Source organism: Schistocerca americana, chromosome 4, assembly GCF_021461395.2.
Source record: "Schistocerca americana isolate TAMUIC-IGC-003095 chromosome 4, iqSchAmer2.1, whole genome shotgun sequence".
Lineage (NCBI taxonomy): Eukaryota > Metazoa > Arthropoda > Insecta > Orthoptera > Acrididae > Schistocerca > Schistocerca americana.
Window position 1 is genome coordinate 779,180,524 of NC_060122.1, and position 24,685 is coordinate 779,205,208.

The following is a 24,685-nucleotide window of genomic DNA, read 5'->3' on the forward strand; positions in this document are numbered from 1 at the left end:
GCAACGAGACTATGTGGCAAGCAGCCTATACTACCTGAGGCTGCCTGCCTGCCTGCGGGTCAGCTGACAGGTGCTCAGGATTGAGCATGCCCCATGTGGCAGCAGTGGAACTGTCTGTCTTAAGCCATTTTGGAAACAAACGAAGTCTTACACAACACAATGCATAAGGATTTCAAGTGTAGAAAGTACAAATCAGATCACAAAAAATATTTCTTTGTGATTATGGATTATATAGTACATCATAAACCCCACCAAAGCTAGGCTGTCTGTCTGTCACAAGCCAGAACAGAGGGGGAGTAATAGAGGAGCAACACCTCTTTAAAAAGCCTTGGTTCAGCTGGTCTGGCTGACAGTACCTCACGAGGGCCCTTGCCAGGGTGACGGTGAAGTTTGTCAATGGTTTCGAAGGCGGAAGACAGTAATCGTGTCCCAATGATGGATAAAGCAGATGAACTATCTTCATTTAGCAGCATCTGTTCTTCAGAGAAGCAGCTGTGAAGGGCATCTGACTCCAAAGGTATGCTTACAACCTCTATTCTATTACCGGGAAGGATTTGTTCGACCCACACTAGTTTGAACAACCAAGCATCACGGAATGTCGTCACAAAAAGGACACTACCCCAGGTAGTACCTCTTTGAGGGAATCTACCACTCTTAGGAGTGCAATCAGGCCTGTGGATTCTGGGGAGCCTGCACGTAGATGCTTTCAAAACACGACTACACATGCAAAATTCAAGACAAAACAGAATTACTATTTTGGGACTTTGAACATCAATTCTCTATTAAAGTTGGGCAACACAAAGAGTTGAGAATGATGATGGACAAACATGACATAACTATCTTGGCCATTCAAGGGACCAGATACCTAGATGAAGACACAATGGCAATTGAAGGTTACAGGATTTATTGTGGTACCAACATTTGATACCACACTTGTTAGGGATTGCAGTTATCGACCGTGGTCCGTACTAGTATCACTGGACCCGCAAGTCGCGACTAGCGCCACTAGCGCCGCTCTGCGGCTTGTAACAAGTCTCTAGCGAGTGCTCGTCCACTCTTGCTCAGCACGTCAAGTAGGAAAGTAGTATAGCCTTCAGCTGATAGGAAGTAACCTCTAACAAGGCACTCAGTTGAAGTATGGCCTATATGATGCCTCTATAGCTCTCTGTTTGTAATTATATTCCTCCTGACTATGAAGACTCCTACCACCAGTTAAGTACAATATACTATTTTTTACCAATGACTTCTAATTATTTTAGTTGTTGTAGACCCAAACCATACAGCCAGCTCCTTATTGACTTCACTGACAAACCTGCTGTATATGCAAAGAAGAGATTTGTATGTTTCTATTTAGCACTGGCCACCAGTCATTCACATTGGCAATAATTCGTTCGTCATCATCATAACATTTATAAAGGCAAAAAGGTAGTCAAAATAGGTAAGAACATACCTGTACTTGGCACAGCTTTTGTTGTTCGTAAGAAGGTTGTCAGTTCAATCGTGGAGTTCTTCGACCCTTCTGAGAGGCTTTCTATCCTAACTCTCAGCTGCAGTAACAAAGGATACACACTGCTCAATATGCATGCACCGATCAATGAGGACAACAGACGTACTCCCGAGAAAGTTGAACAGTTCTAGGATCTTCTTGAAGAACAGTTAGAGAAAATACCATCTAAGAACATAAAGATCTTACTAGGTGACCTTAACACTCACCTGGGAACAGAACCACAATTCAGATCAACAATTGGAAAGCATCCTGCTCACAAGACAACAGAAATGGTATAAGACTCGTAAATTTGTGTCGATTCTTCAATCTTCAGATAATGTCAACATTTTACAAACACAAGCCAAGTAAACAGAAGACTTGGCAATCACCAGGCAATGTGTGTGGAAAGAAACAGATTGATCATGTAGCAATCTCTAGGAGAGCAATTAAGGCAATAATGAATGTTACAGTACAGAGAGGTGCTCATTTTGTCTCAAATCATTACCTCTCCAAGATCACAACGAATTTCATCCCTCGTAATAAGGCCGTCAAAACTGGAACTAAAATTCATAAATATGATGTTGTAAAGCTCAAAATCAATCAAAACGTATTGGAACAATACCACCAGCGACTGACATTTGAATCTCATAAATGGACAGACATCGCCACCAAAATCCAACAAGCAGCTAATACTGCAATCCTAGAGTTAAAAAGTGAAAGCATAGATGGTGGAAAGAGGTTTGTGATGAGTGGTGGCCCAAAGAACAAATGCCTGGAAAAAGTGGAACTCAACTAGGAGACCTGAAGATTTTGATGTATTCCGTGAAGTTCAAAAACATGTAGCCAGAACTTTATGAAGGGCTAATCGATTGTATGAGAAACAGCAGTTAGAACAGATCATTCAGGAGGCTTCTATCAGGCGTTCAAGTCGAATTTGAAAGGATACCAAGCCCTTGTCTTTGTTTTAGAGACAAACATGGAAAGCTCGGCCAAAATAGAAGTGGCTCTGCTCTGTAAGGAATGTGCTTAATTTCACTGTTTCCCACTTCCCAAACCTCCCATTCATGTGAAGTGGGTGGTTAATAGTCACTGTCTCAGTTGTTGCTCGTTGTTTGAATGTGATGTTAGTGTATTTTCGTCACTCTCTGAGTTAAGGAAGAAAAGTATGCTGTACTCTACAAATGAAAGTGTGTGTATAGTTGAAACTTACATCTGTACAGGTTCCTATAAGACAACTCATGAAATTTTTCATAACAATTTCTGAGCTCTAGTATTTCTGCAAAAAGTTGATAGCAAAATTGGAGTTGAGTGGCAATGTTTCTGATTTTAAGTGGAAAAATAATTATTCTGTTCAAACTCTGAAAAAAATTTGTCAGATAGCTTCTGCAACAGGCAGTGTGAAACGAACATCTTTTCTAGCTGTACTTCGCTTCTTACATCTGAAACCTTATTAATTATTGCGAGTGGTCATTTAAAAAGTGGAAGGCAAACTTGAACCAAGATCGTATTTTATGGGTGCCGTAGTTTGGTTCAATTTTTCCATCCTGGTCCGATGGAAACCACGCACAGTGCATAAAATTCCTCTTAAAAAAATTCAGTAAGCAAGTTTGGTGCAAAAGTCTGGTAGTCACATTATCAGTTCAGTGGTCTTTGGAACCACTGTCAATATAGATGTTTATCTTCATATTTTTGAGAGCTTCTACTCTCACTCACCAGTCAGCAAGATATCAATGCCATTTTCTTTTTCTCCTTCTTTCAGTGGGATGCCACATGTCTCATTGAATGTTGGCTTGTATTTATGACATCTTCACAAAAGAATCCACAGTAAACAAAAGCTTTGTGACCACCTCATTTGCAGGACATGTCTGCTTGTTATTTTCATGTATAGAGATATTTAAACGTAAAAGTGTATGAAAATAACCGTAAAATTGTAGACCAACTGTATGAAAATGTACACTGAAGTATACGGTCTTTATTGCACTTTTCTTTCCCTATTGTCATAACAGTTACTTTGTTTAGTTTCAAAGTATTTGCTGTCATCTTTATGACCGGAACATAAGGAAATATGGGCTCACCTTGGTCATTTTCTTTTTCAGTACACAAATTTGCAAGTCTGACCATGCAGCACCATTCTTCCTCCACTTTTTCACTTCTCGTGTTGGGATTGCACCATGCATCACAATGGACTTGGTTTAAAATGAAATAACTGTCAGTAAACACTACTAAAAATACCAAATGAAATAAACTATGATCTAGATTTCTAGTTAGACAAACTGAAACTAAAGAACCAGTTCCATGAAAGTAATTCAGTGTTAATGTTTAACACACGTGTGCATTCATTCTGCAATGCAGCAATGTGGCTCGTACTAGCTGCTCAAATGCCATCCGTCATTGACTGACTTCCTGCAGTCACTGGGCAATGAAACTACGCCATTGAGCTGTCATTACTGGAGGCTCGTCTTTCAGACCACAGATATTTATCTGAAGAAGAAATTAGGCTACAACAATAAATTTAATATTTCTGGTTTGTTGGAAGATGAGACAGTGAAGTTTTCAGCAATAAATCTAATACTTGAAAGATCCCTACAGGGTTACAAACCTAGAGAAGAACATTGTCTCAAAATGATCAATTAGGATGTTTTTGTACAAAGATGAAGAATCATTCTATGCACATACGCCTGCTTGACTCCAGTATATCTGATCATCAGAATTAAATTAATTGCTTATTCAAAGGATATTGATCCAGTAAAAGATGAATCAATGGTTTATAATGAAGTCACAAAGGGATTTACAGAGTACACATTTGAAAGCAGTCACAGAATAAACTCGTGTAATGGTAGGAAAATGTACACCGATAATACTGTCAACTGTCTCCAGTAGTGGTGGAGCAATTTCTACCTAAAATGTAGGTAATTTATAACCATCAGATATACATTTGCACACTACAACATGACAATGATTCCCATCCCTCTCCCACAATGATGATCAAAAACTTGCTGTATGCAATCAAAAGACACATTTTCCAACCACAGAAAATATAAAATCTACTTATTATATTTAACAGATACCGATAATATATCCACTGGATTTATACGAGAGTATATTGATAAAACATAGCAAGCAGGCTGTATTGGGACTTCGACAACTAGCACATGAGCTTTGGTCATTACTGCCCGAATCACATACTTTCAGTGCCATCATCCAAGGATGAAACGGTAAGAGCCTCCCTGATATTCATTGAGCTTTCACTTCACCCTGTTCTTATTTTTAGCTCTATTCTTAATATTCCAATGTTCTTTTATCAGGGCCTTATACCAGCTACTCCAAGCACTGCTTGCTCTTGATTCCCTCTTCTTTACAAAATGTCTGACTATTCCCTGATCTTGAATACATCCCAACCGTTTTTGACTGTTCATTTGAATCAAGCTGTATGTCCCATGATTTTCTCAGGAAATACTGGTGTGGTACTCAACCTTTTGTGTGTGTGTGTGTGTGTGTGTGTGTGTGTGAGAGAGAGAGAGAGAGAGAGAGAGAGAGAGAGAGAGAGAGAGAGAGAGAGAGAGTGAATAGTGGGCAAGACAGGTGGTAAGGAGGGAAATAAAAAAGAGAGGTGGGCTGTCAGGTAACAGGAGAGAGTGGATAAAAAGATAAGAATGAGTAAGGACTGGGGGAGAGTGATTGACAAGGAGGACAGGGTGGGAGAGTGGGTGAGGGCAAGAGAGTGGGTAATGTCAATAAAGTCTTATAGAGCCAGAGCTACTTCATAAAGAAGCTATCAGAAAAGTTACAAAGGCGAAAAAAATTTCTGGGTGGCAAGGAAGTTGCTATGAACATTTTGGTATTTTGGTGTCACTGAACCCGAATCTGTCATTGGTTTTTCCAAATTGGCTCTATTTTTAAGATACAGGGTGATCATCAAATAAACCTTTTTGTCTCCAATAAATACAAGAAATGGAAGTGGGAGCACCCTGAATTGGGAGTTGCCAACGTGACCTGTGACACCTAGTAAAGATACTCCAATGTCAGTATTTACCTCATGGCCTGAACTTTTCATGGTCAGATGTTGAAGAATTGTAGGTTGTGAAAAAAAGTAGCATTGATGACACTGAATACGAAGCCAGTATCTCTACACCTCAACAGTTCTCCCAGGAAAATCTCAGTGATCTTATTTAAGACCTCAGTCTGTCTAAACAAGCTTCTGCTCTCTTGGCATCCAGTTTCAAAGAAATGAACTGCCTCAAGCCAGAAACTGCTATAACAGCTTACCAGACAAAAGAAAAGGGGCTTCTCCCTTATTTCAATGAAAATGATGACACTGTTTACTGCAATGATATCCCGGTGCTACTACTTCTCAATGGATCTGCTGGAGTACCAACCAGAAGACTGGTGACTTTTTATAGAGAAATCTATAAAAAGCTTGAAATGCATTATGTTACACAATGGGAGTAACTATGCATCTATTTCACTCGCCCACTTCATGAAACACCATGAAGAATATAACAATATGAAGATGGTTCTGCAGAAACTTCGTTATCATCAGCACAGGTGGCTTATTTTTGCTGTTCTGAAGATTGACAATAACTTGCTTGGGCAACAAGGTGGCTACACGAAGTAACCATGTTTCATCTGCATAGGGGATTGTACAGCTAAGCAACAACAATGGAAAAATGTGGCATGGCCTTCCAGAGAACATATGACAGTTGGTGTAGCAAACATCATATGTGAGAGTTTTGGCTGATAAGGACAAAGTCATTCTCCATCTGCTCCATATCCAGGTAGCATGCATAAACCATTGGACAGAAATTCTAATCGCTTCAAGCACATTTGAATATCCTTCCCTGAACTTAGTCATCAACAACTTAAAGCAGGAATCTTCTACGGTCCTCAAATTCGCAAGCTTATCAATGATTCAGATTTCAGTAAGTGATGACCATCACCGAAGCATCTGCCTGGTGTAGTCAGGTCCCTATTGCAAGGAATTTCTTGGGCAATCATTAAGGATGGAACTACGAACAATACGAACAACTGGTCCACAACATGCTCATGAACTTTCTTAATTTGAAGCTAATATGAGCATAAAGGTAAAATTTTGCACTTCACAAAATGATAAAACATGGTATCCTATGACTATAATATCAATGAGTCATTCCTGGAATTGGCCAACTCATACAAATACCTGGGTGTAATACTCTGTAGGGATATGAAATGGAATTACACTTTGTAGGGATATGAAATGGAATGATCACATATGTTCAGTTGTGGGTAAAGCACGTGGTAGACTTCAGGATACTGGGTAAGTACAATCAGTCTACAAAAGAAATTGCTTACAAATCACTTGTGCAACCAGCTCTAGAATATAGCTCCAGTGTGTGGGGCCCGTACCAGATAGAACTAACAGGCGATATTGAATGCATACAGAGAAGGGCAGTATAAATGGTCACAGCTTTTGTTTAAACTGTAGGAGAGTGTCACAGAGATACTGAAGCAGACTATCCAAAGGAAATCTATTGATAAAGTTTCAAGAACCAGCTTGAAATGATTACTCTAGGGATATACTACAACCCCCTACGTATCACTCACATCAGGATTGTAAGAATAAGATTAGAATCATTACTGTATATACAGAGGCATTCAAACAATCATTCTTCCCACACTCCATATGTGAATGGAACAGGAAGAAACCATAGTAACTGGTACAGTGGAATGTACCCTCTGCCATGCACCTCACAGCAGTTTATAATGTAGATGTAGATAAAGGTGCAGTTCCTCCGTAGCCACTTACATAAATTTCCTGTCAATCTTTGTGATTTCCGTCATCCACGTCATGGACAAAAGGTATCAAGTAAGATTGAACAGCCACTTGATGGCATACTACTGCTGGAATCTCAATCATGACTGTCCTCATCAACCACGTAGGAGACAACCACAAAAACTGAATTTTCTCATGTAAAATTGGGAAAGATTCTGTTTTTCTTTTGTTAAGGACTAATGCCAATGTCGCTGTCTATTTCATGTTTTTATTTTATAATGATTTAGTACTGTTTTCGTGCTGTTTCTGAGTTGATTCATAGTTTTCCTGTTCAACTCTATGTTTTTACAAGTTTTTTGGTTCAATAAACAAAATAACTAGAAAACTAGAGCCAATCTACAAAAACTGACACTACATTTGTGTTCAGTGCAGTAAAGTGACCCTAAAATAGTTCTCAGATTCTTGGCACCAAGATCTGTGTTGAGCAGTGTAATAGGTATGAACTCTGCACTTGGTCTACCACAGACATTTAGATTTAACTGAGCAATTGCACACACTAGTTTGATATTAACCACAGATATCATACAGTTCTTATTCCAGCTCTTTATATTCAACCAAAATCACTTATATAGTTTGTGTATCTTTCAACATTGGTTTTAAGTGATTTATTCTTTACTCTGCCTTTGTTACTTTAAACACCACCATCTCTACCTGCTCAGTTATAAAAACTGTCACTCTGAGCAACCATTTCATTGTGAATGTGGATACTGTCCTCTTCTGGTCAACTGGTGCAGAAAGAGAGGACAAAAGTGGCAACTACATGTACTCCAGGAGCTGACACACAAATTGAATAAGTGTAGCTTCAGCATCAAGAATCTGTAGGATTTAACATAATTTTAGATATTAAATATTTATTAAAGTGACATCTGAACTTCCTTCCAATGAGCCATGCAGTCCAATAAGGACAATGAATTTATAAACAGAAGCACATGCTGTAATAAAAGGCCACCTCTTGGGTTTTCTCACTTCACAGCAAAAGGTTGGAATGTAACACACTTGTAAACACAGTGGTTGGAGCCAGCCGTACCAGTTATACAGATACAGAAATGAAAGTTTAAATTGCCTGGAGCAGAGCTGTTAATTAAGCTAAGGTATGTCTCAATCAATCTGTGGCTGGCACATCTGTGTACAGCTGAGCATAGCAGGAAGCACATTGACTGGTGTAACCACATGCTCCAAAACATTACTAAAGACTCAAATTTTAATGTGTTTAATTTCACTGTAAGGACTGTAGTGGATATCAAACTATAGCTGAGCATATGATAGTGTTTATTCCAAAAAAGCAGTCACCTTTTCATATACAAAACAGTATAGGAGCATTGCTGATTTATATTTTTTCAACACAAATTTTAGTCATTATTATGACACTGCACAGTTTCATAAATGGCATTAGTACGGAGATTTCTTATGTAAAATACACTATGAACCCTCATGCCTTACTCCCCATGAATTCATATTGTCTACAAAAGGGATGCTTAAAGTCTGAGGTGGCAAAGAACCATTGGTGCCAAAACAATAGTAGCATAAAAAATCAGTTTTAAGAATGCACCAGTGAAGTGGTGCCCACATGGAGTATCCCAGTACATTACCTACTCTTTAATGAGTTATTCCTTGTAAGAGGCTCTCTCATTGCACACACTGTTTAACTTGAGAAAATTAATTATATCTATAACACACAAAAGGGGCAACAAAACAATGAATGGCTGTGAAATTATGTGGTATTTTACAACAGGACAAAAGGATTTATTTCTTTGGGACCAGTGCATAATATTAGAAAAATATATAGTTGAAATGGTCACAAATTTGACAAATTATAGCATGCAGTTTCATTTTAGATAAGAGTTCTTTTTACAAAAAAGGTAAATTCTATTATTTGCAGTAACTGCAGACAACATAAGTGATGATAGCAATCTACAAAATTAAATCTAATCAGAATTAAACATTTTACATTGGTTGGTTGGTTGTTGGAGTTAAAGGGACCAAACTAAACATTTTAAGTTTTGAGATACTTATGCAGCAGTACTGCATGAATAAAAAGTGAAAAACAGTTATATTTGGTTTTGATGCTGCTAAGCTCAATGAAAACCAAAAAAGAATAATGTATGGATTGGATCTGAGAGTAGCTGTACAGACTGGTAAGCAGCTAAAACCACTGACTACATTAACAGAGCTTATGTTATATGTTATTGTTTGTTAAATGGAAAATGTTTTGAATGTGAAACTGTTAACAGAGCATTCGTCCACTGGCTTTTGAGGTTCGACATTCTGCTACATTTTAAGTGGCAAAAGTGCCGAACTTGGCGAACGTCCATCAGCTTGAGAAAATATTACAAAACATCCAGTTATCAAAATTCTACTGTAGAGGAGCACAAAATCAAAATTTGGAAAGGCAGCAGCTCATCCACAGATGAGATGTGACTCACGGGAAAACATAACAGGTCAGAAAATCACACATCAGAAACATACAAGATATTTTGGGATCTCTTTATGTGTCTATGTGCCATCCATCATTTATATGCAGATGAGTGGTTGCCTTTCCTAATATTTGCCAAAATGCTCTTACAATAATAAGACTTGCAGATTTGAGATACTTGACGTGCTCTGGGAGGCATGGTTTGACCGAAATAATGTGGCACAGAACAACAGCAAAAGTTTCAAACATATATTCATAATTTGTGTCTTACTCGATTCAAATTCCGTACAGGGCAGAGTGTAAAAAAATGCTCTTACAGTAATACTGTCACTACAATTTTGTAAGCCCTGAGCTCCTTCATGAACAATTTACTGCCCTTACAATAATACATCTCTACAATTTTGTAAGCCCTGAGCTCGTTCATGAAAAATTATTGGATTTCACCATAAAACAGGACTCCCAGCATTACATACTGAACAACACTGATAGCTTATCTTTACAGATGAACGAATTTTTCTTCTAACGCTATTTGACAGTTTCAATAAATACACACATGCTGTTGCAACGAGTGAAATACCTGCATATGAAATTCGTCCACACATGTGAAGATAGATGTAGCTGTTTGGAATACTATCACCCCACTCGTCCTTTACCCCATCTCCTCATGAGTTCTGCTAGGATTTCTTATTCTTCTACATTACTTGCTTATTTTGCTCCAAACTATCACACTTCCCTTAAACACTCTACTTGAAACCCCCTACCTTCTGCTTTTAAGAACTGCAGTTCTGGCAAACAAAGTGGGTTGTATGTGGCAGAATCCCTCCTTCTGCATAAAAAACCACAGGAATTATGATAATGTGAAGTTCTGGTAGTATATAAATGATTTAGGAGTACAAGTAACAACTCAAAGAATAGTAAAGGTGTTGAGTCACCTAGAGGTGCAGAAAACAAGACTGAGAAGTATACTAGCTTTCGAGTTTTTACCCATTCCATATCATATCATAACTAAAATTTACATTAAAATCAACAGAAAAAAGATGAAACAGCTGGAAGAGGAAAGGCAATGACAGATTCAATATTTTTGTTCCCCAAAAAGAAAAAATGCCACATACAGGAAAGTTTCATTTTAAGAAAAATTAATTCCTACATAATCAGTTTGCGAAAAATAAATAAATAAAAACAAAAATATTATTGTAGTATCAGGAGAGTGGAAAATGAATAACTGCCAGAGGCAAAATAAATGAATGGTAAGTATTCACAGCTGTGCTAAATATAATGCATGTATATCATGGTGGTTTGCAGAGAATAGATATAGATGTAGATGTATGTAGCATGGAAAGTTAGCTATCAGTTCGCAGTGCTGATGTAAAGTATCTGCCTAGACACAATTAATTACATACACCACAAAACAGTATCCAAATATTATGTTTAAGCATGTGGTTACACTACTTATTCTGTTTACTTACTCTCTAATGATAGTGTACAATTTTGACAGAAGTTTACTGGTTTTTACCTACAGCTGCCCAGTGCAACCGATAATAGACTAATGACACCGATAACTGCAAAAAAGTTACAACAAAAATGTTACAAATTTTTGTTGCGAAGCAATGTACGTCAGTATCAAATGTATCAATAAATGAAAGATTCAGAATGTAGGGATAAAATAAAAGGAGTAGTCGGGGCAGATTTTTCTCTGTAGACGTTATCACTTACATCCCACTACAGCTGTAACTCATATGGGTTCCATTTTAGTGTTCTTGTACGTCACATCTCCAGAAAACAAAAGGGGAAAATGGAAATGACAGTGCAGTCTTCAAAATCCAAATCTTGCAAATGACAAATATATTATATCGATCTGTGTGCCCCTAGTCTTCACATCCTGGTGTCTGAGTGACCTGTTCCTCCTTCCCAACCTTCCACAACCTATCCTCCTTTCCTCCAAGCTGAAGGAACTAACAGTTCTGAAAGCTACAAATAGATTTTTTTCTATTTTAAAGTATCTATCAGCAGTATCGGAATTTCACCTCCTGAAGACAAGAAACGGCCCGCCATTTTGTTTGGTGGTATTTTAATTACATAAAGGGTGAGTTGCATAAGACATAATGTCCCTCTTATTTCACAAATGGTTCAAGATAATGAAGAAGAAGAAGAGACAGAGCGAGGAAAAGACAGAAAGAAAAAAAATCTCATGAAAAGATGGGTACAGTGATATAGCACTTGTTTGTGTAGTTGTTGAAACTAATATCTGAGAACTGTACTAGAACTGAAAGGTATTGCAGCCAGCATTGACTATTACAGCATAAACACTGTCAGGGGAGGGGCCGGGGGAGAGGGGGGGGTGGATGGCCTTTGTATCTGGGTTTGTCATGTCCAGCCTTTGAATTGTATATTTGTTTCCACAAAAGCTGTCCACTTACACGAGTATGTATACAAATTGAAAATAGTCTTTCTAGTGCTGAAGTTGACATATTCCATTTACAAATAACATAAGATGTATATGCTAAGAGCAGGCCTATCTCTTTGCTGTGTACAACACTGGAGCCAGGCCCAACAGCCCCACTTCATTCTGTTTACACCACAATAACACGAGTCAGCCACCTTGCTTTGCAATGTTACAAATATTTCTCAGACATCTTTTGGAACAGCTTCAACACCTACATTAACAAGTGTTCATGTTTGTTTTGATATCTTGAGCTGTTCACCAAATAAAATGGGTGTCACATCTTATTCAACTCACCCAGTATATATACCGCCCAACATTGCACAAAAATAATCAAAGAAGAACTGGTGAAGAATGGATGTGAATGTGTACCGCATGCGCAATAAAAGCAATTGCTTTCATGTACAACACATAGGGCAGATAAACCCTACAAGGAACAAGTGGAACTGTTATTCAACATGCTGTGTCAGTTCACAATACATTCAGCACATATGGGGGAGTTTGGAGTGCAAACACTGAGACTTTTCAGTTTCTGTACAATGGTGAGTTTCTCAAGCTTTCAGTGTCACATGATTTTGCAAAGCTGTCAACAGCCACAAAGAAACAGTTTATATGAGGCACTGGTTGCGATATGTGGGACACATGGTGCATTCAGCTAGTCAACAACTTCCACCAAATTAAGACATGTACCTAAACATGGTGCCTCAATCTCATTGCCAGTATTTTTACATTTATTATCATCTATAACCATTCTCTTTCACCAGTCATTTAATCATTTTTTCATTATCACTGTGACATTGTCACTATTCTACTAACACAGCTTCAATAGTAAATGCCCTTTCACCACCTATGAAGTTCATCACAGTACAGCACACGATAGAAGTTGGATGGTACATGATGCTACTGTGTCTGGTAGCAAAAACCAGAACTGATTTTTCTACCTGGTTACATAAATTACAACTACACTGTTCACTCTGCCTCTTGTACCAGATACCAAAGTCAAACGTTCATCCAGCCTGCACAGAACCACTAGAAGTTTACAGTACTCAATACATAATGAGACAACACAAAATGGCGGAAGAAATGGCCTTGTATCATGTACTAGGAAATATAGCAATAATATTTTTGATACACGTTTAAATTTTATGGGAAAATAGTAAAATTTAACAGCATGAAACGACAAATTTTAATTTCTTTGTTTGAACTTAAAAGGTATATTTCAGATTTTTACCAAGATGAAGTAAAACTAATACATATTTCTGAAAGAAAAGAAATTGCTTTTGTGATCAGGACTCTATAGCAGGAAATTTCAGTCAGCACTCTTTCAGAATACACAATCTTTATTTATTAAAAGAAAAAAAAGAGAGAAAGAAAGACACATCAGAACACATTAATTAGTACAGTTTCAGAAAAATAGGACAATTTATCGAAGAGAAAGAGCATCACAAATTGAACAAACCAATAACAAGTTGCTCCACACAAGCAGTTATTCAGTTGGGTACTGATTGACAGAGTTGTGGGATGCCCTCCTGAGGGACATCGTGCCAAATTCTGTCCAACTGACATGTTACATCATCCAAATTCCGAGATGGATGGAGGGCCTCATGCATAATGTTCAAACATTCTCACAAGGGGTGAGGTCTGGCGACCTCACTGGCCGAGGCAGCGTCTGGCAAGCTGAAGAAGGCCAATAGAAACACTCACCACATGTTTGTGGCGATTATCTTGCTGAAATGTAAGCCCAGAATGACTTGTCATGAAGGGCAACAAGATGGTGTGCAGAATATCATTGAGATACCAATGAAATGGCACTCCCGACCATAGCAGTTGGTAGGTTGATATCCGACCACTGTATGGGGAGTCTCCAGACACATCTTCACTGATCTTCAGGGCCCAGTTCGAAGAGGATCTCGTCACTGGAGACAATTCTATTACAATCAATGAGATTCTAGGCCAAATGTGCCCAACACCACTGCGAACAGGCTTGTCGGTGTACAGTGGTCAACAGTAGTTGGCACATGGGCCACCGTGAGCTCAGCCCCATTTCTATAAGCCACCTATTAATGGTCCTCGGTGTCACCGAAGTAGCAGTTGCACGTCAGATCAATAACAACTATGACTCCAGGGCTCTGAGTGTCTCTCTGACGATTGCTCGGTCCTCGCATTCTATCGTCTCTAGGTCACCCACTTCCTTCTTGATGCTGGATTCGGCCACAGTTCACCCATTTCTGCCAGCATCGCCGAATAGTGGCATCACTCCTATTAAAATGTCGAGCAATTCACCATTTACTCCAACTGTCTTCTTTAAGCCCAACAACACGTCCTCTGGCGAATGCCGACAACTGCGTATATTGTTCACGCACCTGTCTGCGATGCGCAGTTACTGTCCAAAAGCGTACACTGCAAAGTTTATAAGTTTGCATTTTCTGTCAATATACATTTGAAATGACCAATCCGCACAACTCCTTCATGGTGTGAAACAGATAAAGCAACTGCACACACACACACACACACACACACACACACACACACACACACACACAATCTGATTGAACTATGAATTAATGTCTGAAAAGAATGAGACAACGAATAATCTCTTCACACACCTAATCTCCAAAGTAAGAAATACCTGGGTTTACTCATTCTCACTATTCTAAAACTTGTATAATTCAGACTACTATCAGTTTTCGTTAACTAGATGACAACTGTGGGGCATATAAATGTTTTCACTGCATTGCATCTTTTAGCTCTCAAATATTGAAGAAAAGACATTTTATAATGTTTAACACCAAGTTGCTCTTTATTTACTGGCTGATTTGTTTCATGCTTTGCCCATTTTCACAAGTCACAAATTTTGTGTGTAGGATATATTTGATGTGGACAGTTTTATTTATGCCACCACACTTCAATGTGTCATCTTCATTATCCAGCATGATGTGCTCCACGTGACAATTTTTTATGTGTCCTTCACTCCCTTCCAATTCACACTTCTCCATCATCTTCACAGCACGCCACACCAATTCCCTGGCTCCAGTATCGATGTGCCACATGCCTAGTACCATCCACATTCCTATCCTGCACACTTTCCGCCTCCTTCAGAGCCATTAACTATCTGCCCCCCCCCCCCTTCTCCTGCTTTCCATCTCTTTCTTGATCTAACCACCCCACCCAATACGACCCCCACCCCAGTCCATCTGCCAAAATACAATCACAGCATTGTGTATCCAGCCAGCACAAATCTAGTAAAGTTTTCATTCTTTTTGTGTGCTTCTCAATGATTCAACACATCTGCTATTTCATGAGCGGTCTCCTTCAATCCTAAATTATTTACACACAGGACAAACTATAGTGATAACAGCTTTCTCTTTGAATGCGAATGACAGAGATACTACTTCTGAACAGTGTGCTGATTACATGCAAATTTTCTTAAATATGAAAAAGAGAAAGGTAAGATGGAATTTCTGCATATCCTCTATACATCCTTTTTGGCAGCAAGAGACAATAAAACCAATCACTCAGGTCAAATTTGTAACATAAACAACAAAGACTTGGGATATTTCTATGACACAACTATAAAAATGAGTAAGGTACTGATAAGAAAATGCAAATGCTTTGACACTTTGGAGCAAATTGGCCACATGCAGAAGCTGGAACAGAGTAGTGCTGAATGTGAAAGTGATGTAGGTATGTGAATTACCTTAAAGAATTCCAGAAATACAGCAAATACTTAACTGCAAGAAGACCACAAAGTGAGGTTTGATTAACAGACGAGAGACACTCATAACTGTCACAATTAGTTTCACAGTTGTGTACATATTGCCATTTACATAAGTATTAATAAAATGTTTGTCATCATAGCTCAACTTACAACCCTAACAACAATAATCCAGAAGTCACACTTACTTCAGTATTTGAAAAAAAGCTGAGTCCTTTAAATCCTTAAATCTGAACACAAAAGCATTTTCATTTTCTTCAAAAATATCTGAAGTTCAAACATCATCTTGTGGGGAAAAAATCATGATCATATATCCAGTAAGTTGACCAAAAACTCATGTTACACAGAGTTACCTACAGTAACGAGCAAGTCTTCCTTAATCTCTTGTAGTACTGGATCTGACAAAGTATTGGGTACTACGCACATTCAGTAAAAGACAGAACACAAACATTATGAATTCAAACTGCATGTGAAACCAGTAACCAAATTACAAATAAAACTTTCAACTGATGGAAGAGTGAAGATAACAGTGTATATTCCAGAAAGCAATAAGCACATGCTTTTGGTACAATATTTTTCTACTAGTATCATCAACTTACCTGGTGACCACATGTTGAGGGTATCAGCAAGAGCCTGGTTAATTCAAAGCAAGGAGCAAAATTCACATACCAAAAGCAGTGTCAAAGAGAATGACTGTACAAGACAATGAGGAATGACTGAGTGAAAAAAGAAAAAGAAAATACATACTAACATTAATAAAATATCACATATACTATGCTAGAGCTGTATTGGAATGAATCACTGAACAAAAACACAAAGATATGTATGAAGGGGCAAAAAAATTTAAAATGCTACCTCACCTTGCAATGTGTCAAAATTTAGCTTCAGTTCAGATGCTTCTAACAGGTCTAAGACCTCTGGGTTATTCTCTGGATCAGGTAATCCTAGAGATGAAAATGAGTCACTGTCTCCATGATCAGGGCTGATAAGAGAATCCTGGCAACCAACTGACAATGTGTTGGCATCACTTAAGTTCACAAGAGGCAGGCCACTAGGTTCTTCCATAATAAACGATGGTGGTGTAACAGACGTGCTCTGCATTTCGGCTAGTTGAGGGGGGCTCAAAGAAGATGCAGGCACATTTTGTGTCACAGTCTGAAGTGCTGGCTGTGATGTCCGAAACAGGCTGTGCTGTGATACGAGAACTGTCGGCTGTGAATTATACATGCCACTGTCCCTCGACAATATTATATGCTGCAGTTCATCGGGTGGAAGTGTATTTACTTCCACACTCAGAGCTTCCGTAGGAGGATGCTCAACTCTGTGCCGCTGCCTACAGTACCGGGGTCCAACATTCAGTTTCTTTGTAGTGCTCGGATTTTCTACATCTGCACTCATAGTCCTTTTTAACACAGTAACTTCACCACGCACACTGGTAATCCTCTTCTCATCTCCTGTGACTGACATAACTGACAATCTACTGCACTTCATCCTCTCAGATCCAGCACAGCACCGTCCGGTAATAACCGTCGGTCTTTCTGGGGGCCTTCTCTCCGTAGTTCCCGAATGAGGCATGTCTCCGGGCCTCGGAAACTGCCAGTTGCCCCCTCTGCTCGCAGGATCTGACTGAATAAAGGTCGATCCACTATTGGCAGTCTGTAGTTCACTTTCTGATGCTGCCCTAATCCTCTGGGCAGCGGTGTATGGGTGCCTCGATGGAGGTGATGAAGGAGAAAGTGGATTTCTGAGCCGTTCTTTTTCTTCTAAGTCTGTGGTAATGCCAGTACTATTGGCAAGAGGTGACAGCTGAACTTCAACACTATTTTCTTCCTCTTCAGGCACCTTGAAGAGATTTACAAAATTCTGTAAATTGAATCCAGTAGTGTCATCTCCTTCAGAAACTGCACGAGGTCTTGCTGCTGGAAGATATGGATCCACTGTAGGTGATCTGGAAGCTGCTGTTGGTGCTTGGTTTCTGTATTTGCTTGCTGCAGCTTCTGAGCGTGAAACATTGCTAAAGACATCTGCACTCTGCTCTGAGCTAGCTGTACTCTCCGTCACCATTGCTGTGAAGGGCGGAGACACTTCACAGAGAGTCTAGAAAAGGAAAGAAAATATCAGAGTTAAACTTTACTCAAAGCACAAATAAGAGAGAATTGTATTGCTTGTACAGAAAAACTTCATCTGAAGTGACTTATAGCATGTAACTGACACAGGAGAACTCAGTTTCAAATAATACACTGAATACTGTTTTCTAATAATACCATCTATGCTTTCCTTTCAACAGAATGGAATTCACCCATCAGTATAGCCTACGTATTAATGCCTGGTTTTAATGACTGCATCTTTTCAATATCACCTCAGTTATCTCACTTGTATTTTTCACTTTTAACCAAATGTTTCAAAAGATTCCAATTTTACTCAGCAATATACAATTAACTTTAATACCAATTATGTTCCTTTACATGGTGCCAGTTACTACTGATGATGTCTTTCAGTTCCGTCTGCATATTACAACTTCATACATTCAACTTGTATTACATTTGGCAACAATGATTGAAAATCCCCAGCAAGGAAACAAATACTCTCTTCAACTTTATACATCTGCTCCAGTTCACTTTCCTCACACAGGACCTTGTAACTTCTGAAATAGTTTGGAATAAACATGCAGTTTATATTACAATCTACAGCACTTCATGAATAGAGCCCATGAGTCTTTGACACCTTGTGGTAACCCAGCACTGACTCCATATCTTGTAAAAAGTTCCAGTTGTACATATTACAATACATTTATCGTAAGGCATCATATTTTCGGTAAATAAATTATTGACAATAACTAAAGGGCTTTGAGCATTTTTCATGAACAGAATTATGTTTACATAACAGAAGCTTTTCTTACACATCAGCAAAATATGAGGGGTGTTCAGTATGGCATCAGACGAATATTTGATATGAATATCTGCAGCTTGATCCATTTGAAGGGCACAGCAACTGTTGTACAATTTTTCAAGCGATTGTTGAGAGCACAGAGACTACTCTACATACTATGTTGTTGGAGAATTTAGCTGCTGAGAAGTGGATTTACTAAATACTTTTGAGACTATGTTAGTTGCCACTGATAAGGTAAGTGTAGCTCAATTTTGTGATATTCTTGCATTTAGCAATTCTGTAATAAATGTTATAAGATGCCAACAGAGTATTAGATTAGGAGATTTTTGGACAAGAGAGGTTTTTGAGTGTGGACTTCAACCTAACAGGATTTTTTGAGAAAAATGCATTTTGTCAAATTTGTGAAGTCTTACCACATCTCGATACTCTTCACTACTCATCACAGTGTTTGTGAAGCACAGAGATAAATAGTGTATCTCTTCATTTTTGCAAGACACTGTGTATTTCCAGACACTAAATGAATGAGGTTTTCTTTGTCGAGTCTCGTCAAGAAGAATACACACAAAACTCTCAACTGAAATGAAAAAGTAAAAGAATGCAAACACAACCTTAGCTGTGTATGATATCAGAAATCCAGCAAGCAGCTGATGTAATAGCCATCCCTTTGAAGCTACTGTTGTCCTGTTATTGTTGAACCACCAATGTACCACATTTTTGTGTTTAAACATAACCACTGAATAGGAAACAGGCCTTTTGAATATCAGGGCACTTATTGATAGAGACTGTCCTAAAAAGAGACCCATCAATTATACAAATATTTGTTTGAGAACTTCTGTACAACTCAATCCCTCCTAGCTACAAATCTGTCAGCCAACAACTTACGCCTTCAGTTATTGCAGCTACTGCCAGATAAAAAATATCCGAAGATTATCATAAGCAAGCAAAAGATTTTTAGCTACATTCTAACTTCATTACTTTTGCAATATCATCAAAGGTTAAACATCAGAAAAGAATTCAACACTGTTATTTCTTCCATCAGAATATAAAATATCATAAACCACTACACTGAAAGGCATTATTCATTTTTTTTATTCCCCCCCCCCCCCCTTTCCCAATCTCTGAACAAAAGTTCTGTTCAGAATATTTGTATTATGATACTGCCAAAAGCCTTTATGTCACCCCCTCATCACTTTTATGGTGGGAAGGAGGGAGGAGGAGGTGCAGCACATCCCTCACATTGAGAATCTCTGCAATTTTTAATTAACATACTACAGTAGCAACCGGTGTACTGTACATATGTCACAAAATGACCTTTTATTTCTCAACTTTAATTTACTGCAAATGAGTTCTTTTTTTACAAATATGACAGCCCTAGCATACACACAATGATTACATATTCTTGGATAATTGAAATTGTGTTTACTCACTGAATTAGTCATAATCTCAGGCGATGACAATGACGTGATTGCTGCAGGTGGTTGTGGTAGCGGTGGTGGTCGTGGTGGTGGCAGTGGTGATGGTGATGACGGTTGTAAAGATGGTGGTGGGGGTGGGGGTGGCAGTTTGGGAAGCTCGGAACCTTTCACCATGCGGGGTGGGGGCGGTGCAGCACTCATAGCAGCAGCAATGCCAGCCAAGGACAAGTCGGCTCCAGCAGCTCTCAGTGCAGAGACATAAGCAGAGAAGCGCTGCTTCATCTCCCGCAGCCCATCTTCACCTTCTTCTTTCCTGGAAAATATTAGTACCATACTGCTACAGGCATTCCTTCTAAGCATAAATATTTCTGCAATCAGTAAACAGTCAAATATTTCATCTTTCTCATGATATATGTACACGTCACTATCTTGCATCTTCAATTTTTTATTCAATGATTTGTTACAGTTAATTTTTACAGTGAGAGGACTAGATACAAATCACTGGCAGTGATTACAAAGATGGCATGATAAAAGAGGTTTAACATATTCAAATGAAGCCCAAATCAAGATGGAAAGGGCAAGAGAAAGCCTGTTCTTTATTAACACAAATCCACTGTTTTGACCAAGGGAGACCTGAAGCTTGTGTACAGCCAGACTCAGTCAACTCAGTAACAAAGAGAAAAATTATTATCTTCATGGAAAGCAATGCTCTATATTCAACCATGAACTTTTATTTAAAAATTCTGATACTTTTTTCTTGTTCAATGCATGTGTATAACTTTTCCTTATATTACTGACAATGTAGTGTGGAATAAAAAAGGATGTAACCAGATACCTCCCAGAGATTCCAAAGTAAGTACCCTTTTGCACAAAATCATGTTGAATTCTAAAGCACAAGGCTACTGGATATTGTTCGGTAACAGAATCTGCCTGAAGACAATAACAGTTAAACCTGCTTCTAGAAATGTAGTAGTACTTCAACATCAGATTCCGAAAGAATTAATCCAAAATACACAATGCATACAGTCTGAAAATTTCAATGTGGAGCTAATCTTATTAACAGACATACACTGGCTGTTGTTTTACTGCGTACATCACAAGCCTGCTGCTTTCACAATAACCTGTTATATGTGTACACCCAAAATCTTATATAAAGAACAAGCTGTTACAAGAATATCTCAGTCAGAACAGTTTACTTCTTCATGGGTATTGAGGTGATTGACATTTGTTTAGCCAAGATGTCATAATAATAATAATAATAATAATAATAAAGATTTTATTGTCTTTAGGCCATTACAGCAATTGACAACGTCAAATGAAGTTACAATTTATAATACAGTGTGATAAGGTATTGACTACTGAAATATTTTAGCTTATATTACAATAAATGTACAGTGGGTCATCTGTTGGATTACTGCATTTTACAGTTGACGAATTCATTGATATCATAGAACGGGTGGGCAATAAACCATTCATGCAGTCTTTCTTTGAATGTATGTTCAGGAAGATCCTGTATGGCATGTGGCAGTTTATTAAATAGCTTGTGCCCTGTGACTTCATAGCTATTTATTGATTTTGATAGTCTGTGGTAATTACAATGAGACCACGATAGAGCTGTAGGGAACATCGAACTGCTTCTTATCCCAACTTTTTTCCTTTTAATTACTTCTCCATTACAATCTATAATTTCTGAACCATCTTTTCTACCTTTCAAATGCAATTCTTTTAAAAGGGTGAGCTTTTCATAGACATAATTGTTAGCAAAGTTTTCATGCATATACAGCATGGTGTATTCGGTCATCAGTTAGTTGTCATTTATAATTTCAAGTGTATAATAGACAAACTGTTGCTGGCAGATACAGTTCTCCAAGAATTCTGATACTATGGCAATGATCATGAAATATCCTAGCACTGCAACAGTATGACATATGGACTACAGCAAGATATTTAACACCAGCATGAATTTATGCAAATGAATACACTGAAATGGGATTAAGAGATAACCTTCATCATCCAACTTGTTTAAAAGGAACAGTAGCAATCATCCAGTAAACATAACACAGAGGAAAAATGTTCAGTATGCTTAACCACCCTACAAAAAATTATGCAGCATATACAGTGACAGAAAAAGACCCCAACACCAAAAAATAATTGATGTACAGTAACAAAATTTTTGGAATACATTTGCATAGGTAACATATTAAGTGATTAACACTGCAATTTCATAGGTAAACGCAAACACTAGGAAAGCCCTTGCAAATGTGAAATGCTGGTACATTACTGACTGATGTAACTGCCAAAATGTTGAATGTCAGCATGGAAACGTACATGCACTGTGTCATGCAGGCACCTGATGTCGGTTTGTGTGATGGAGTACTATGCCTATTGCACTTGGTCAATCAATACAGGGATGCTTAATGCTGGTTGTGGTCCATGCTGGTGTTGTCATCCAATGATGCCCCGTATGTGATCGATTGGAGACAGATTTGGTGATCGAGTGGGCCAAGGCAACATATCAACACTCCGTAGAGCATGTTGGGTTACAACAGAGGCATTTTAGAGTGTGTTATCCTGTTGTAGAACTCCCACTGGAATACTGTTCATGAATGGGAGCACAACAGGTCTTATCACCAGACTGATGTACAAATTTGCAGTCAAGGGGTGTAGGGTAATGATAAGAGCGCTCCCTCTCTCATACAAAATTGCACCTCACACCATAGTGCCCCAACAGGTCCAGTCTGTCTAGGCCACAGATAGGTTGGTTGCAGGCACTAACCTGGCCTTCTCCTAATCAACAATGGCCATCACCTGGGAAAGCATGCTACACGGCATCTGGATCAGAGCTGTCCTTGAAGTAAATGATTTTTAACAGATTGCTGTGTCACTGTGGTGCCAACTGCTTCTCAAATTGCTGCTGCAGACACAGTACGATGCGCCACAGCCATACAGCAAACACAACAGTCTACCCTCTCGGTAGTGCTACGTGGCCGTCTGGAGCCCAGTCTTCTTTCAACCAAATCTTCCCATAATGACAGCTTCCAGCAATCATGTACAATGGTCACATTCCTGCTAAGTTATTCTGCAGTATTGGAGAAGGAACATCCAGTTTCTCACAGCCACATTACACAACCTCATTCAAAATCAATGATCTGTGGTAATAGCATCTTCGTCCCTTAAGTCGTTCTTGTCTAACATCAACTCACTATGTTCAGTCTCCAAGGGAACTAACACTCACAACCATTACAGTGCTACTAGCATCACTCTCAAGAGACTGAACTGAAATTTAAACAGATGCAATCTTTCAGAGGTACAAACATGCCTGTCAGTTTTCATTTATCTTGCACAGCTCCTTCTTGGTGCTGGGATTTTTTTCTATTAGTGTATTTTCAACACAGTTATACAAGGGCTGAATGTTGTTAATGACAAAGTGCTTATATCCTCCCATAAGGTTTGGACATTACTGCATATTTTCTTGTGTTTTTTTGATATGGTTTATTATGCTATTCATATGTCAATGCGACATAGGACTGCAATGGAAAAGCTCATTATTAATTCTTAAGAGATTTTTCAATGTTGACTGCAGTAACAATAATAGAAAAATCTCATCGTTCACTTATTTTCACAAAATTACTTTTTTATTTAGCAAGCACAGAAAAATGTACAGTATTAGTCAAGACAGGAAATAAAATATTTTAAATCTTTCCAATGGAGAGGAACAGGAAAACTACGTCAAACATCATCTGAATGGGATGAAATCATCAACAGTGTTATGACAGCAGCAGCAGAAGAAGAAGAAGAAGAATTCTACAGACAAAATAGAGTGACAGTTCCAACAAGAGAGGATGAATTGCTGAGCACAGAAGAGGTAGGAGAAGTTATAAAAATATTGAAGAATTGAAAGACATCAAGAATGGACAGAATAGTCACAGAGATACTGAAAGAGGGATGAGATACCCTACAAGAGAGAGTGTACCTCTGTTTAATCTGTGGGAGAGAAAGTATCCCAGCAGAAAGGTAACACTCTGGCACCTGTCTGATACTCGAGAAAGGCGACCCAGTGAGACGCAGCAACTGCAAAGAAATTGCCTAACTATAATCAGCTTATAACATCCTGAGCATGCTGTTGCTGAAGCAGCTAACACCATAAGTTGAGGACTTAATTCAATTCCAGCATGCAGGATTTAGAAAGCTAAAATCAACTGTAGGCCAATTGCATATAATAAGGCAAGTGTGATGAAAGAGATGGGAATTTCACAGACATGTTCACTGTCTTTTTGCACACTTCCAGAAAGCAAATGACAATGTGAACAGGCAAGGAATATGGCAAGAACGAGAAAGAGCGCAAGTTCTGAGAAAACAAATGAAACTAACATAAGCACGTATAAAAGGGATGACATGCACAGTGAAAGTGAATGGAAGGCTGTCGGAGAAGTTTGAAATAAGGACTGGAGTGTGTAAATTCTGCTGGGTAAAAGGATTGCAAAATAACTAAGAGTCACTGGGTGTGAGGCTGGGACT

General features: G+C 38.5%; 1 protein-coding gene across 3 annotated transcripts in view; it reads right to left on the reverse strand.

Annotated features, from left to right (window-relative positions):
- Positions 1 to 24,685, reverse strand: part of LOC124613966 — a 520,281-nt gene that overhangs the window by 49,492 nt on the left and 446,104 nt on the right. For all 3 annotated transcript variants that reach the window (XM_047142754.1, XM_047142753.1, XM_047142755.1), the window contains exons 10-11: positions 20,180 to 20,480; positions 16,724 to 17,960 (exon numbers count right to left, since the gene is read on the reverse strand). In XM_047142754.1, the coding sequence (XP_046998710.1) occupies positions 16,724 to 17,960; positions 20,180 to 20,480 (1,538 nt within the window). The remainder of the gene's footprint in view (positions 1 to 16,723; positions 17,961 to 20,179; positions 20,481 to 24,685) is intronic.